General features: G+C 30.6%; 1 protein-coding gene across 2 annotated transcripts; it reads left to right on the forward strand.

Annotated features, from left to right (window-relative positions):
- The first annotated feature begins 7,975 nt into the window (after nucleotides 1-7,975).
- ING2 (PHD finger protein-like protein) lies at nucleotides 7,976-14,461 on the forward strand. Of its 2 annotated transcripts, none has more exons than XR_015779897.1 (7): nucleotides 7,976-8,179; nucleotides 8,277-8,348; nucleotides 8,607-8,821; nucleotides 12,013-12,076; nucleotides 12,861-13,165; nucleotides 13,254-13,292; nucleotides 13,896-13,996. XR_015779897.1 is itself a non-coding variant. In XM_047303653.2 (7 exons), the coding sequence occupies exons 1-7, from the start codon at nucleotides 8,134-8,136 to the stop codon at nucleotides 14,007-14,009; spliced, it is 807 nt and encodes a 268-aa protein (XP_047159609.1). In that variant the 5' UTR covers nucleotides 7,983-8,133; the 3' UTR covers nucleotides 14,010-14,461. The 2 variants fall into 2 exon arrangements, 1 of the variants encoding a protein (XP_047159609.1); XM_047303653.2 differs by having other exon boundaries at nucleotides 7,983-8,179; nucleotides 12,861-13,117; nucleotides 13,896-14,461.
- Nucleotides 14,462-15,648: the final 1,187 nt, after the last annotated feature.

The following is a 15,648-nucleotide window of genomic DNA, read 5'->3' on the forward strand; positions in this document are numbered from 1 at the left end:
ACTAGTTTAAATCAATATCATTCGATTAAGATTTGTGATCAAAATTACATTATTTTTAATTGGTGTGAACATGTTAAAATTTTGACTTAATAACTTTTTTAATTTTCCAAATTTAATAAAATTAATATTTATTATTTACAAAGTTATATAATTCTTTTAAAAAAAATTTTATGAAACGTATTATTTAGTCATTTACATCAATTTATATATTTTTATGTCTTTTTAATATATTTTATATTATATTCATTTGTCTTTTTTATTAGTTTCTTATTAAGAGACATTGATGTAATTTATTTATTATTATAATTATTATAATTTTTATTTATTTTATATGTTAATAATTAAATACAATAATAATTTGAATTTTAGTATTATAAATTATAACATTATATTTATTTAAAAATATTGTATCTATTATTTAATTATTTTTTATTACAATCTGCTCAATTATGATAAATAATTTAATAAAAACGATCTTTGTTGGATAAAGATAAGCATGATTTTAAAATAGTAATTTAATCTAAAAGGTTAGAAAAAAATATGATTTTATAACCACTAGGATTACATCTAGATCTTGTATACTAACATATATGATATTTATAAGAATTTTGCCTAACAAGGATTTTCACTAAAAAGTTAGTTCTTTTATTACGTGAAATTAATTTTAAACTTTACAGACTTCCAATAATCCTTTTAATATCCAAGCCTATAATCCTTGCATGAGCCGCAAAACGTAGTAAAATAAAAACGAAACGTAAAAGGAACACTGCCTCTGGACGGATGACATCCTTCAACGGATGTCAACATCCGTTGAAGGCAAAACGGATGTCGACATCCGTTTAAGGCAAAACGGATGTCGACATCCGTTTTGCCTTCAACGGATGTTGACATCCGTTGAAGGATGTCATCTGTCCAGAGGCAGTGTTCCTTTTACGTTTCGTTTTTATTTTATTTGTTTATTTTATTTACAGTAATTTATATTTAAATTTATAATTTTAAATGTTATATATGGTTAGTTTTTAAACGTAATAATTTTGTTAAAATATGAATTTGTTAAAATATGAATTTGTTATAGGTGGAGAAGAAGCTTAACGGAAGAGAGAAAGGTAAACGAAAATGGAAGAGAGGAAGAGGTGCAGAGGGAAGTAAATCAGAAGTTTTAAATAAATTAAAATATTAAAATAATAAAAATAAAAAATTTTAACTTTTGAGGATATAATTGTCATTTTAGAAGGATATAATTGACATTTTAGAAAATTGGGGAGGTGGAGGAAGAGACGTGTGGGGGTGGAGGGAGTAACACCCCAAATTTTTTGGTTGACAATGTCCTTGAGACTATGTAGGAACAAGAAAATACGAAGTATCTCCAATTTCATTCTTACACCCCGTTTATTATTGGGCCTAAACAACACCCTGGTTTTTCACCTCTACACCCTTTGCTCTTATTGGATTTTACTTTCTGCAGCCTTATTTTTATTTTCTTAATTATAATGTTTTTTTTACTTGTTTTGTATTTTATCTGTTACATATTAATCACTGCATACGTTTTGTTATTCCTTACCAATTGTCTTATTATTATGCGTTAATTTTATTGTATATTTTAAACTTTTATTTACCTTTTTTTTATGTTATAAAAATCACAAAAAAAGTATATAATTACAAAAGTTTAAAATATAAACTGAATATAGTTTTAATTTGTTTTCTGTTTTATACGTTGTTTTTCTTTATGTAAATATTATTATGATGTTATTATTTTATTTCAAATACTTTGGTAAATAAAATTTTTATTAAACCCTATGTAAATATAACTATTATTCTTATAATTTATATAGTAAAAATTACAAAAATGAAAGATAAAAAGTAAAAATTATAAAGTAAAAAATGATGAAAAATAAGATATTAAATAAATGGTACGAGTACTCGTGCGATTATTTGCATCGGCCTAGTACTTACTCTTAAAATATTTAAATAATGGTATGAGTGCTCGTGCGATTATTCGCATCAGCCTAGCACTCAATACTCTCAAGTCTTTCTAAATAATTAAATAATGATATGAGTATTCTTGTGATCGTTTGCATCAACCTAGTACTTAATATCCTCAATATTAAAAATTTTAAATAATGGTATGAGTGCTCGTGCGATCGTCCACATCAGTCTAGCACTCAATACTCTCAAGTCTTCCTAAATAAGTAATTAACGGTATGAGTGCTCATGTGATCGTTCGCATCGTCCTAGTGCTTAACACTGTTATTTCTCTTTTAAAAATAATTAAAATATTTAAATATCATTCTAAAGGAATAAGTATTCGTGTGACCGTCCACGTCAGCCTAGTACTCATTACTTTCTTTTTCTCAAAAATACAAAAAAAAACATAAAATCTTCAAAAACTAAAAACATCTACATTTTCAAACAACAAACAATCTTTTGGCTAGAACTACGTGATCCTTGATTCTCCATCAAAAATGGAGATACGTAGGAGCAAGTTTAGTCCTTGTTAGGTTCACTTATCAAAAATCCAAACTTATTCATAATCATTTCCATACAAACTTCTCAAACAGTTTCATAAAAATTACGTAACGTTAATTTCTCATTTTGAAATGGAATACGTAGGAGTAAGGTCAATCCTTGTCGGGCCCAAAAAATTAAAAATATATTTTGTTTCTTTAGAGTGTCTTTTTCGGGGATAATTAAACATTTTGAAAACCACATCATATTCGCGTATTTAATTAAGGGTACTGCCTTCGGGCAAGCGCGGTAGGGTGCTAATACCTTCCCTATGCGTAACCGACTCCCGAACCCATAATCTGGTTTTCACATACTATGCCTTATCCTTTTATGGTTTTTTCTATAGTTTTCCAAAATAAACTATAGTGGCGACTCCAAATCTCTTTTTCAAACCCTTATCTTTTGGATCGTCGTCCCGTCGCGATTCCGGTTGCGACAACGCTTATTGTGCATATAAGGTTGCCCAAAGTACATGATAGTTAAGGAAGATTATCAATACCCATACATGTAGTAGAGAATTTAATATTCGTTTAGTGACTTCAAAATGGTTAAGTGGCAGGTTAGAGAAGACCATAAAATAAAATCCAAATATTAATTTGACTAACCTCCAAAACAAAGTTTGTAAGAAATGGAATATTGGTGTGTCTCGGTCTACAACCTTTAGGGCAAAAACAATGGCATACAACACAATTGAAGGTTGTTTCAAAGAACAATATAAAAGAGTATATGACTATGCAAATGAGCTGCTGAGGTCAAATCCTGGATCAAGTGTGAAAGTTAATGTAGAACCTAATGAGGAGAACCCAATATTCAAGAGACTATATGTGTGTTTGAAGGCATGTAAGGACAACTTTGTTTCATATAGACCTATTATAGGTTTGGATAGGTGTTTCTTGAAAGGAAAATATGGAGGTGAGTGGATAACTGAAGTTGGAATAGATGGTAATGACCAAATGTTTCATGTAAGCTGATGTTAGGGTTTTGTCCTATGAAGAACATTGGACACTTATTCTTTAAACGTTATTTGTAGTGGATGGGTAAGAGGGGAACAAAGTTCCTTTTAATTCATTATTAGGCTGCATAATGTAGATTTATTTGTTTTCTTTAATTGTGGTAGTTTAGTGTGTGTCTATTTTTATTTCAATTTTTGTTCCTTTGAGAAGTTTGGTATAAGGGTTTCTAAGGTAAACTTTTGATAGGAAAGGCTTGGTTATATATTAAGCAATATTTTATGATTCACTTCCATTTCCTGGAAGTGAACTTAAGTATCTTTTACTTCCTTAAGTCTCCTAAGGAACTTCTTTTGAAATTTTTTGTTTGTGCATTGCATATTTTCGAAAACTTTGAGAACGTCTAAGACCTCCTCCTATGAAATTGATATTGACTCTAGTAAAGAGGTCAAACCCACTTTGAAAAACTTGGCCAAAGAGCTAAAGTCACTAAAAATTTGGCAAAAGCAAGAGTCTATTTTGAAAGAGAAAGAAAAGATAGAAAAAGAAGAATATCTTGCTAAATTGGAGGAGAAACTTAGAGTTCTCAATGATAAACAAGAAAGATCATAAGAAGAGATAAGAAAGAGTAAAAGTAGAAGTAGAAGTCACACTAGGAGGAGTTCAAGAACTCCAACTCAAAATACACACACTCCCTCACATCTTGAGGTAGATAGTAGGGTTCTTAACCAATATTATCAACCTCCACCAAATAGAATGAGAAGAGAATGTGAAAGAGAGAACCATCCTAGAGAGATTAGGGTTGATCTTCCCATTTCCATGGAAAGGAAGATGTAGAGACATATCTAGATTGGGAGATGAAGGTAGAACAACCCTTTGAATGTCACCAAATTAGTGAGGAAAGAAAAGTCTCCCTAGACACCCTAAGTTTTCAAGGCAATGTCTTACATTGGTGGGCTTCCCTAGTTAGAGAAAGAAGACTCTATAATTTCCCTCCAATTCTGATGGCAAACTCATAGTCAAGGGTTCAACCACTAGAAGTATAACCAAACTCGTCCAAGAAGAATCGTCTTTAGAAGGAGACACAAATGTTTGCTTCAGTTAGGCCATCATTGAAGAATAATGAGTTGTGTAGAATTTAGGCCTTGTATTCGGCCATGTAATGTAGGTTCGATTAAGGCTTGTATTAAGGCCTAAGTAGCATAGGATTTTCCTTAAGTTAGATATTTAGACCAAGTAGAAAGTGTGTGACATGTGTTATGCTTCCATTGGAGAGGTTTTTAGAAAGTGACCATATGGCACCTTTAGAGTGGAGACGATTTCTTTTTGGTAGTGGCCACATGTCCCTCCACCATTGGAGAGGATTTGTGACACACGTCTTCCTTGTCATAGTGGTGCAGCGGAATTGTTAGTGTGAACAACAAACCAAGAGGGGGGTGAATCGATTTCTTATAAAAAATCATGCCTTTAAATATTTTCTCTTTCAATTTAAAATTCCTTAAAGATAAATTAAAACAAATAAGAGAGTAAGGAAGAGAGAAAATTGTACAAGTGATTTTATACTGGTTCAGATCACAAGGATCCTACGTCTAGTTGTTAACCTCAAATGAGAATTAACGATCCACTATCACAAACCAACAAATTGTTACAATCACAAAGAAAATAAACAAAAGGATAAGAAAACTTCTCTTGTTACCCCAAGATATGAAGCTCACTTTTCTTGAAAGCCACAACGGGTGAACACCTCCTTCGAATGCGTCACGAATAGGGATGACAACGGGTCGGGTCGGGCACGGGTAGTGCCTACCCGCAACCTGACCCGCCGGATAAAATTATACCCGCTACCCGACCCGCTATCCGTCGGGTACCCGTTTAAAAAATACCCACGGATATTTTAAAACCCGTGGGTATCCGCGGATACCCGCAAAAAATAAAAAAAAATATTTAATACATTTTTAAAATAAAATTTAAATAAAATTACAATATATATATATATATAATATAAATTAAATTAAATATAAATTAAAATTTAATTTTAATTAAATTTAACCTAATAAAATATAATTTTATTTTATTTCTAATTAAATTTAATTAAAAATATATAAATTATTTTTTTTAAAATTTTTTGCGGGTAACGGGTACCCGCGGGACGGGTAGTATATTACCTGTACCCGACCCGTTTAGAAACGGGTACTAAAATACCCGCTACCCGTTACCCGCGGATAGTTACTACCCGTCGCAGATTTTACCCGCGGATACCCGTGCTCGCGGGTAAAATTGTCTTCCCTAGTCACAAATTATAACCACCTCCTTTAAATCTTCACAAAAGATGACAAACTTTAAGTCAGCAACAACAACAACACAATCATAACTATCGTGAAAGTTCTCACTCTATGCCAACACAATGTAGGACCATAATTGTCAACTTATTTCATAAACAAATATGCATTTCACCACATCACACGCAAAATTACAAAGACGCACAACATAGAAACACATAAAACATATAAAATACTAACCCTAAAAGGACACACACAATCACATTACACGCAAAATTACAAAGACGCACAACAATGTTAAAAGCCCTAAAACAACACACCCAATCACACACATTCAACACAAGCGTACATTCATTCCAACCCACTTCACTGCCAATGAAACTATGATTCTTCACTTTCACTTCTCTTCTAACTGAATCCCAGTTTCTCTTGTCTTCTTTGTTCTCAAATCCCCAATTTCGTTTTTGGTCAAAGTTCTGTCAATCCCTAATTCACCACTGTATCAATTTCATTTTTTATTTTTTTGAGCAAAGCTAATTTCCACATCATAATGCCCAACATATTACACATAAAAAAAAATGTCACCACATCATAGAATATCTAAGTCAACATAAATAATAAGTCAACATTATCGATTTAAACGATGTGAATAAAAAATTACTTGATTGGGGCACATTAAACTCTTGATGACAAAAATGAAACTTTTTAAAAGTGAATATCAAGTAGACACACCCAAAAACAGGTACCTAACGACCAATTAAGCCTTTTTTTCTCTATATTACAAAATTTTATACTTTTAAATTTAATTTATTTTTTTAATTGGGTGACAGGATTGTTTTCTCGTTCCATCATTTTGTTTACTTTTCTTCCTGTGTTAAAAAATATGATATTTTTCTGATCAATATAAAATTATATTAGTAATAAAATTCATTTGTTATTTTGCATATTCACCTTCGAATCATTTTATATTAACTACAAAATCTTAATTTTATTAGTATTTAGGAACATAATAAATAAGGTGACAAGACAATATAATAATCACACCACCCAGTTAGAAAAACAAATTAGTTTACAAGTACGCAATTAAAAAGTATAAAAATTGAGTACTCAAATATGATTAATAGAGATTGAATTAAAAATATCCAAATTTACAGGTGATTTAAAACTTAATTAATTTTATAATATAATTCAAATCTAATAATTTTTTTTCAAAATGATTATAAAAGATATTTGTTTCATGTGCATAATAAGTAAACTTTTCCTTTTAAAGATAATGTTTTTATTTTCTAATTTTTAATATTTTATTATTATTAATTTTATGTTTATTAATTTACTTAACTTAATGTATATTTTAACAATGGGAGAAATTGCTTGTTTATCATATAAGATTTAACGCTAATTAGATATTTTTTTCTCCTTTTCTTCGTATGGATTCATTTATATAACTATTCTCTTCTTATTTTTTATTAATTCTTAATAATAATATTAGGCCTTAAATTTATAGCAATAATTTAAATTTATATCACATTAAATATTTTGAAAGAATATAGGAATCATATGAAGTAAAATTAAATAAAGAAAAAACTGAACCATCACTGTAGATATAAGGAACAACAATGCTTTTAAGCCTTTTGTTAAAACTTATATTCTTCTTTCTTTAATGCGTAAATATAATACTTTACTCCATTTTTTTTATTAAAAAATCATGAACTTTTTATCAAAAAATATTATCAAAATATCTTGTATACTATTATCTCTTAAAAAGTTGCAAGTATTCTCTTCTTCTTTTCTTATTTTAAGATTAAATTGATGATAATTATATGAAAAATCATGTTTAAAATTCACACAAAGTAAAAATAAAAAAAATATATATAAAAAAAACTCAACAATACAAAACTGATTGATAAGAATCTTCATAATTTACCCCTTAAAAATTCCAACAAGTAATATTAAAATCAACCAAGTTAATTCTCACAGACAATTATTAAAAGAAAATTACTACATAAACTCTTAAATGAACAGAATCAGTTGAACCAGTAATAAAATTCCATTAACAATAATAATAGAAAAGATATCGTAAATCAATTATACAATTAACTTAAAATTAACCTTTTTATATTGCAAGAAAAGTATTTAACTTTTTTATATTTTCCATTTTCTAAACCGCAAGAGAGGGAAAAAGAAATCCGAACGAACCCCGCCTTAACAACTAACAACTGTCACTGTGCTCATCCGCTCCTCTCGTTATAACTTTTTGCCTTTCATTATAAAAAACTCACAACGCGATACGACAGCGTTTCGAATCTTTCTTCCCTCTTTGTCTGAACAGGCTATTTTCTTCTGAGACTCGCAATCGGAAGCCCTAACCCTCACTAACTTGCGATAATCATTCCACCAACATGGCAATTGCACGCACCGGAGTCTATGTAGATGACTATTTGGAGTGTAATTGCCTTTTGTTTCTTTTTCCTTTTACTATTTTCGCTATTGTTCTTTGAATTGTTTTTCAATTCCGTTGCTGAATTTCCCATTATTCCCACAGATGCCAGCACATTACCCGCTGAACTTCAGAGGCTGCTCAACACTGTCCGCGAACTCGATGAACGATCCCAATGTAATTGCTATCTAGAAATTTTATTTCATATTTTATTTTTTGGTGAATACTCCTTTTTATCTGTCTTAACATTTTTTTAGAATCAAGAAATATTATAAATTTTCTTTCCCTTGATAAAATATTTTATCCCTTTTTCTCATATCTACTCGCGAATTAATTAAAGATTAAGTGAAACATTTAATCTTACTATCACTGTATCTTTTAAGTTACTTTTTAAACACTTATTAATTTAATTTTTTGTTTGTGGTGTTATGGAAGCTATGATAAACCAAACTAGGCAGCAGACAAAGTACTGTTTGGGATTCCCATCACATGGCTCTAAGAAGGGGCATCACAGTTATAATAACAATTATGGTAATGAGGACGAAGATGTAGCTTTTGAGAAAATGCGAAAAGAAATTGAGGGAAATCAGGATAGTGCATTGAGTCTATGTACTGAGAAGGTTTTGTTGGCGCGACAAGCGTATGACCTGGTGAGCTTTTATTTTCTATTTCTATGATTGTTGTGCCATTAACTGAGGCTTTTATAGATTTGGATTTAGGAAAGAGAATTTAATGTCTACTATATATTTCTCTAATGGACAAACCTGATACGGAATGATCAAATGATTCAATGGTTACATCACGATTGAAGCAACAGAACAAGTGCTTTACATTTGGTGAATAACATATTTTTATAGAATAGTATCTACAGAATAGAGAAGGTCTTAATGTTAATGTACTTAGATTATGACATGTTTACCCCAAAAAAATTATAAACATTATGCTTCTTTAAGAAGTGCGGTGCACTTCACCACCATGTCAGGAGATCCAAGGCATTAATGGCAGGATTGGGCCATTTTGCCTCTAGATTCACTTAGATTTTACAAAACCTTATATCTCGGCCATAGTATAATGGAGTTCAACATTTTGCCAAATTGATGGAGTTCCTCAATAACTGGCACAGTTAAATAGCACGCTGATATGCCACCAAAGCAGTGTAGCAATGCAGAGCAGCCCTGGCCACTATAAGGGTTGTCGTAGCAAAGCAGTTTAGTGTAGCAGAATAGCATATTGAAGATTGGACGAAGCAAATGGATAGTGGAGCTATGTGATGATTCCAAAATTATTTGGTTTACTGAACATGTTAAGACTTTTATGGGGTTTCAATTTGCAGGAGTGAAATATTCTGTTGTAACTTGTGATGGTTGTGAAACTGATGGAGTTCTTCAATAGGTATTGTTGTAGCATAGCAATTGAACACACCTATAGGTACTGCTGTAGCATAGCAATTTGGTGTAGTGAATGTAGCGTTGCAAAAAGTGGACATAACAGATGGGATAGCAGTGCTATGTGTTGATTCCAAAATTGTCCGTTTTACTATAGATGTTTTGGTATTTTTGGGATATCAATTTCCAAACATAAAATCTCATGTTGTATTAGTAGTTAAAATCATAGAGAAGGACTTGGATATACAAGACGAGGATTGATTATTACTATTTATGAAACTTGCTTTTGACTTTTGTTAGTAATTGTATATTTTGTTCAAGACACGCATGATTTGTTATTGTTAATTATGAATACTTGTGTAATTTTTATCATTCTTGGATTATTACTATTTATGAAACTTGCTTTTGACTTTTGTCAGTAATTGTATATTTTGTTCAAGACACGAATGGTTTGTTATTGTTAATTATGAATACTTGTGTAATTTTTATCATTCTTGAGATTTTGTATGTATATAAATTAGATAAAATTTTCAAAATAGTATTCTCTATCCCGGAATAGCATTTTTGGGGATGACCAACTACGCTTTGCTAACTGTGATTTAAATTGAACACAACTTCTCCTGTACTCTTTATTTTTATTCAGTGTTCCAGTCTTTTCACCTGATACTTCGATGCTTTAATAATTTGTCTCTTGGAATTTTATGAACCTTAAACTTCTACCTTCCATTCCCCTCAAAGATGCTTTATTCATTGAGGATGAGATCACTCTGCTTCCTTCTGAATAATTCTAATTGTATTTTCATTCGATTGAGGAAGGTTCGAAATGCATTTCCAATGAACAAAGTAGTCCTATTAAGTTTAACATTCTGGTGTATGATGATGCCTTTATTTCTAAAAGATTTTCCTTTTCCTTTTATATTAACTTCTGCACATAGTTATTTCATATTATCTAATATGTTCTACTCATGGTAGCCAAAATCACAACTCAACTCAGAATTGAATGATTTTATGATTCTGTGAAATCAAACATGTTTTTCTGTTTCTATTTCATGGGTAAAAACTGATTATTTTTCTCCTTTTTGGGCTTCTGAAAGGTTAAAACATTAAAGCTCAACATACGAAACAGTTTTTTAAAACATAATGTCTGAAAATCATCAAAACTGGAACATCACCCATTGTCTTAGTTTTTTGGTCAATCATGTGACTCAAAGGTTTTCTATTCAAATGGCTAACCTTCCCTACTCCTAAAACTAGTTGCGCGAACCTCCACCTTCAGAGCTTGCTATTGAGTCATACATTTTCTCCATGCCAACAGCAACAGCATGTCTTATTGTTTGTTCTTCTGTTTTTACAGTTTTCTTTCTCTGTTTTCTTCAAGCATTAGAGTAGGCATAATTCAGTGGAGCTAGTGCATTATGCATGTTTTGTTTCAGTGATTGCCATTTATGAATTCTATATGGAGTTTTCATTATTGACTTTTTTATGCTTATGAAGTTACGAGTTTATGTATATGAATTTAAGCTTAAGTACTTGTTGTGAGTTATAAAGGTTTTTGTCTCTCTTACTTATTATATTAGATGCAAATATAAGAATTTATATACATTTAATAATTTTATAAATCATTTTGAATCTTGTGCTTCAAGTTACAATACCATGTTTTACAATTTTGTGACTCGTTATTGAGTCATTGGAAAATATTGAGTTTGACTATCGTGGTTGTACTCATGAAAGGTTGTCAATCTACTCTCCTGATTCATATCCATGAACTAGAAGTTCTTTTAGATAATTTTTCTTGTTGTAGTTTTTCTTTTATTATTTATTTTAATGTGATACTATAGTAGATCCTTGTAGTTCTTGTCTTGGAACCTTTTTATTATTTTCTGTTATGTCTGTCGACATTACATGACAGTAGATAGTAAGGGCAGGGTTTTAAGTGTTGGAGATTCCACATGAATTACATATATGTAAGTATAAAAGGGTAGAAATCTTACTTTACAAGTGGGTTTTGTGAGATTGAGTTATGTTTATAATTCACTTTTAAGATAGTATCAAAGCTTATCCTAACAAAGTTTATTAAACATATCATGTCATCTATTATCAGACCATTACGAATTACTCACAATTATGTAATCTCGTGCTTTAGAATTCCAGTCCTTGGTGCGAGGAAAGTGTTTTAGATCTCATATCAACTATAGATATGATCATTATAATATATAGGTGAGAGCAAACCTCATCTTATAAGTCAATTTTATTATGTTAAAAGGCTACTTTCTAATACTAAGTTTAGATCCTATATTCACTTTCACTGTGGAAAAAGTTGCTTTGAATTGATTTTTATGTGCACTATACTTATTGATGACTGCTCTTATCTATGAAACCATGTGGATTTTTGCCTTTTGCCTCTTGTGCATAGAAGGAACATTGTTCTTACTCAATCTTTTTTGTATTTGCTTTAGATAGATAGCCATGTTAAACGACTTGATGAGGATTTAAACAACTTTGCTGAAGATTTAAAGCAAGGTAAAATATTCTAGTAAATTTGCATTCTGAATTATTTTTTGTCTGTATGTACAACTTGTATTTTCAAAATTAACCATAAAAATTATTGTAATATGCAACTCTTACTGTTATATTAATCGTGGTTACTAAGTTTGCCAGTAAAGAGATCGGGTGTAATAGTACAATAAACATATATATAAAGGAAGTAGTTATGTCTTCTCGCCATTACCAATGAAACAATAATCTTTACTAAATGCAGCAAGTTTATTTAACATTTCCTCAGAAATACCCAATAATATTTTGTTCCGGTTGATGCCAATTAAAAAAATATGTTAATTTTTGAGGTAAAGGACAGTGGGATAGTGCATATTGGAGTATTTTTGAACTTGTATAAATAGCCTGCTGTATATAGAAGGAAAGTGCCAAAGCAAAAGCGAATATCTTTTGGAAATTTAGGGGAAACATTTATGTGGTCTTTGCTGGTCGATTGTTGCTTCTTGAGTTCATCTGAGATTCAGATGTTCACTAACTAAGTTCCTTTATGGTATTCTTCTAATGATCTTTTTTGGGGTGGCTTTGGAAGATCTACAGATTCCGTGGTATGCCAAGATACTTTTTTTTGTTTTTTTAAAGACAATTCCCCTTGCATTCTTGGTATATTTGTTGAGGACTTCAACTCTTCATTTATATGCGCTTTCTTTCTTCTAAATTTTTGTTTATCGAAACAAAATTGATTCTTGTGGTATAATATTTAGTCATGAGCTTTCTTAACGCCTTTTTCCTCTGCTTCATTTTATTCAATCAGAGGGTAAAATACCACCGGATGAACCAGCAATTCTGCCCCCATTGCCTATAGTCACTAAAGCTGAAAAGCGCAAGCCCATATACATAACTCCTCAGCCAAAGAGAATTGATTACAGGGATAGAGATTGGGATCGGGAGCGCGATAGGGACTTTGAGTTAATGCCTCCACCAGGAAGTCATAAGAAAGAGTATGCTACCCCCATGGATGTTGATCAACCCATTGATCCAAATGAACCTACATACTGTGTTTGTCATCAGGTTCAGATTAATTGCTCATAATATGTAACATAATTATAAAATTTCCATGTGAGCAATTATGCCATATTGTCGTTTTTTTTGCTTAAAATCTTGAAACAAACAAGAATATTGAGGCAGTTCTATTCTGATCATTCAGGTATCTTTCGGGGATATGATTGCGTGTGACAACGAAAATGTAAGTACATTTTAGTTTTCTCTATCTTGTGCTATCTATGTTTACCTTCTTGTTTCTTGGGAAGTGGGGTTTGGAGAATGCATATTGTATCTTTTGATTGCACACATCAAATTCAATTACAATGCTCAAGATGTGGGATCATATAAAAATTGTGTAACTAAACATTTTGCCAGTTACAATCAGGCAAGTTACTTAATATTTATTTTGGGATTACTTTTGTTATATTTTTTCCTATTTTGAGCATATAGAGGGACTCTGAAGATAGTTCAGGAGATACTTCTTTCTTCCCCCTCCCCCCAAGAAAAAAAAAGTGTAGAATGGTGTTTGCACCATACTCACTTGAATTAACGACTATATTGCGTACATCTAGTAATTCTATAAATCATAGCCATGTTGTAGCAAGAAACAACATACAGATTTCTCCTACAATATTATCAATGAATGTTTATAGCTTTTATCTTTTCGAAGCGTTTCTTTCCTGAATTACTGCTTTAGTTTTTGTTCACTTTTCTTTTTATCATATTGTTCTTTTCCAATGATTGACTTTTTCGTTTGCCCCCTTGGTTAATTGGAATCTGAGTTTTTCTCTGTTTTTGGTGATAGTGCCAAGGAGGTGAATGGTTCCACTATTCGTGTGTTGGGCTAACGCAGGAGACAAGGTTCAAGGGAAAGTGGTATTGTCCGACTTGCATACTACTCCCCCAATGTCAACGATGAATCTTTGCACGAACTAAACTGCATTCATAAATGGCCACTGTTTCAAAAGAATCGTGACATTTTAGTGAATATATAATATGTGGGTTTCGAATTATTTGTCTTCTATATTGCTTGGTCATTTGTGTAAGTCACGGAGGCCAAGTGGGCTCAGTCAGGCCTTGTATAAAGTCCTCTAGGATTTGAGAGAAATGATTCCAGATTTTAATTTTGGAGAAAGTTAATTATGTGTCTGTGGTTGTATAAGAACGAATGTTATGTTTACAAAATTCATATCCAAATTGTTGAAAACGAGAAAGCAACACTAGATAGCTTCACTGCAAACTTGGAAAATTCATGTCTAAAACGCATTTGCAACTATGCTGACACGGATTCCATTCATCTGGACAAAACTGGAGTCTTCTATTTAATAAATGTCAACTATTGATTAAAATATTTGATAATTTTTTTGTTTATTTCTGTCTCCTTCTATAGTCATATATATATATATATATATATATATATATATATATATATATATATATATATATATATATATATATATATAATGTTCTTTTAAATCTAACAAATTTTATTATTTATTATTTTATTGTTATTTTCGTCTCAAAATCCAAATAATTAACATGATATAAATTTGACAAGAATACTGTTTGTCATATAATAGTGATTTAACATGGCTTTTGTCGAAAGACATTTTATTATTTTTAATGAGCAAAATTTTTGTGATTTTCTATATCACTCATTTATTAATAAAATGAGTGAATGTGTTGTAAATAATACTAGAGTTTAAATTATAATTGGTTGTATTTTTAAATAATACTCAAGTTTTAATTATAATTGATTGTGTAAGATATTATCTTTATCTTATCTTTATATAGTGCTATCAAAATGGGTTGAAACTCGTGAACCAACCCGGTTCACCACGGGTTTGAGCCGGGTTGGGTTGGAAAAAAATGCAAAAATTTTAATGCGAGCCAATTTTGACCCGGCTCACTAAGAACCCGGTTCATATGGGTTAAACCCGTGGTGGATCGGGTTGGCTCATCAATCCACCTATTTTTTTTAATTAAATCAAAATAATTAAATTAATTATTCAAATCCTATTTTTTTTATTAAAATTAAATTAATTAAATTAATTATTCAAAACGCACAACTTTTACTTAGCAATAGAGCCTTTTGTGTTGCTGTCTTTCCAAAAGTTCCTGTCTGCAAATAAAATCCTAAGATTACAAATTGGATAATATTATAGATGGAGATAAAGAAGAAAATGTTTCAAGAGAGCATAATACTGTGGATTTATCCATTCAGGACTCCAATTTAATAAATGGATAATATTATAGATTGGATAATTCAGGAATATATAATTTGTTTTATCTTGTTTTTAGACCTATCTACAAGCATGCCAGTTTTTTCTTGTGCTATATATTTTTGTTAACAGCTATATGTAGTTTTTTGGTCAAATAGTTGTGTATGTCTCATCAAACTAAATTGGCAAAATTTTATACTTGATAGCTTAGAGTATATATATAACAATATATTTCTTTTGTTTCATTTTCTTTTACATCAATTGGTTCAATTATTATTGTTTTAATTTGATCGATCAAAGTAACATGTTATAAGAATTTCAGAAGAAGAGGGTGAA

Source organism: Vigna umbellata, chromosome 5, assembly GCF_029865625.1.
Source record: "Vigna umbellata cultivar VRB3 chromosome 5, Vumbellata_1.0, whole genome shotgun sequence".
Classification (NCBI taxonomy): Eukaryota; Viridiplantae; Streptophyta; class Magnoliopsida; order Fabales; family Fabaceae; genus Vigna; species Vigna umbellata.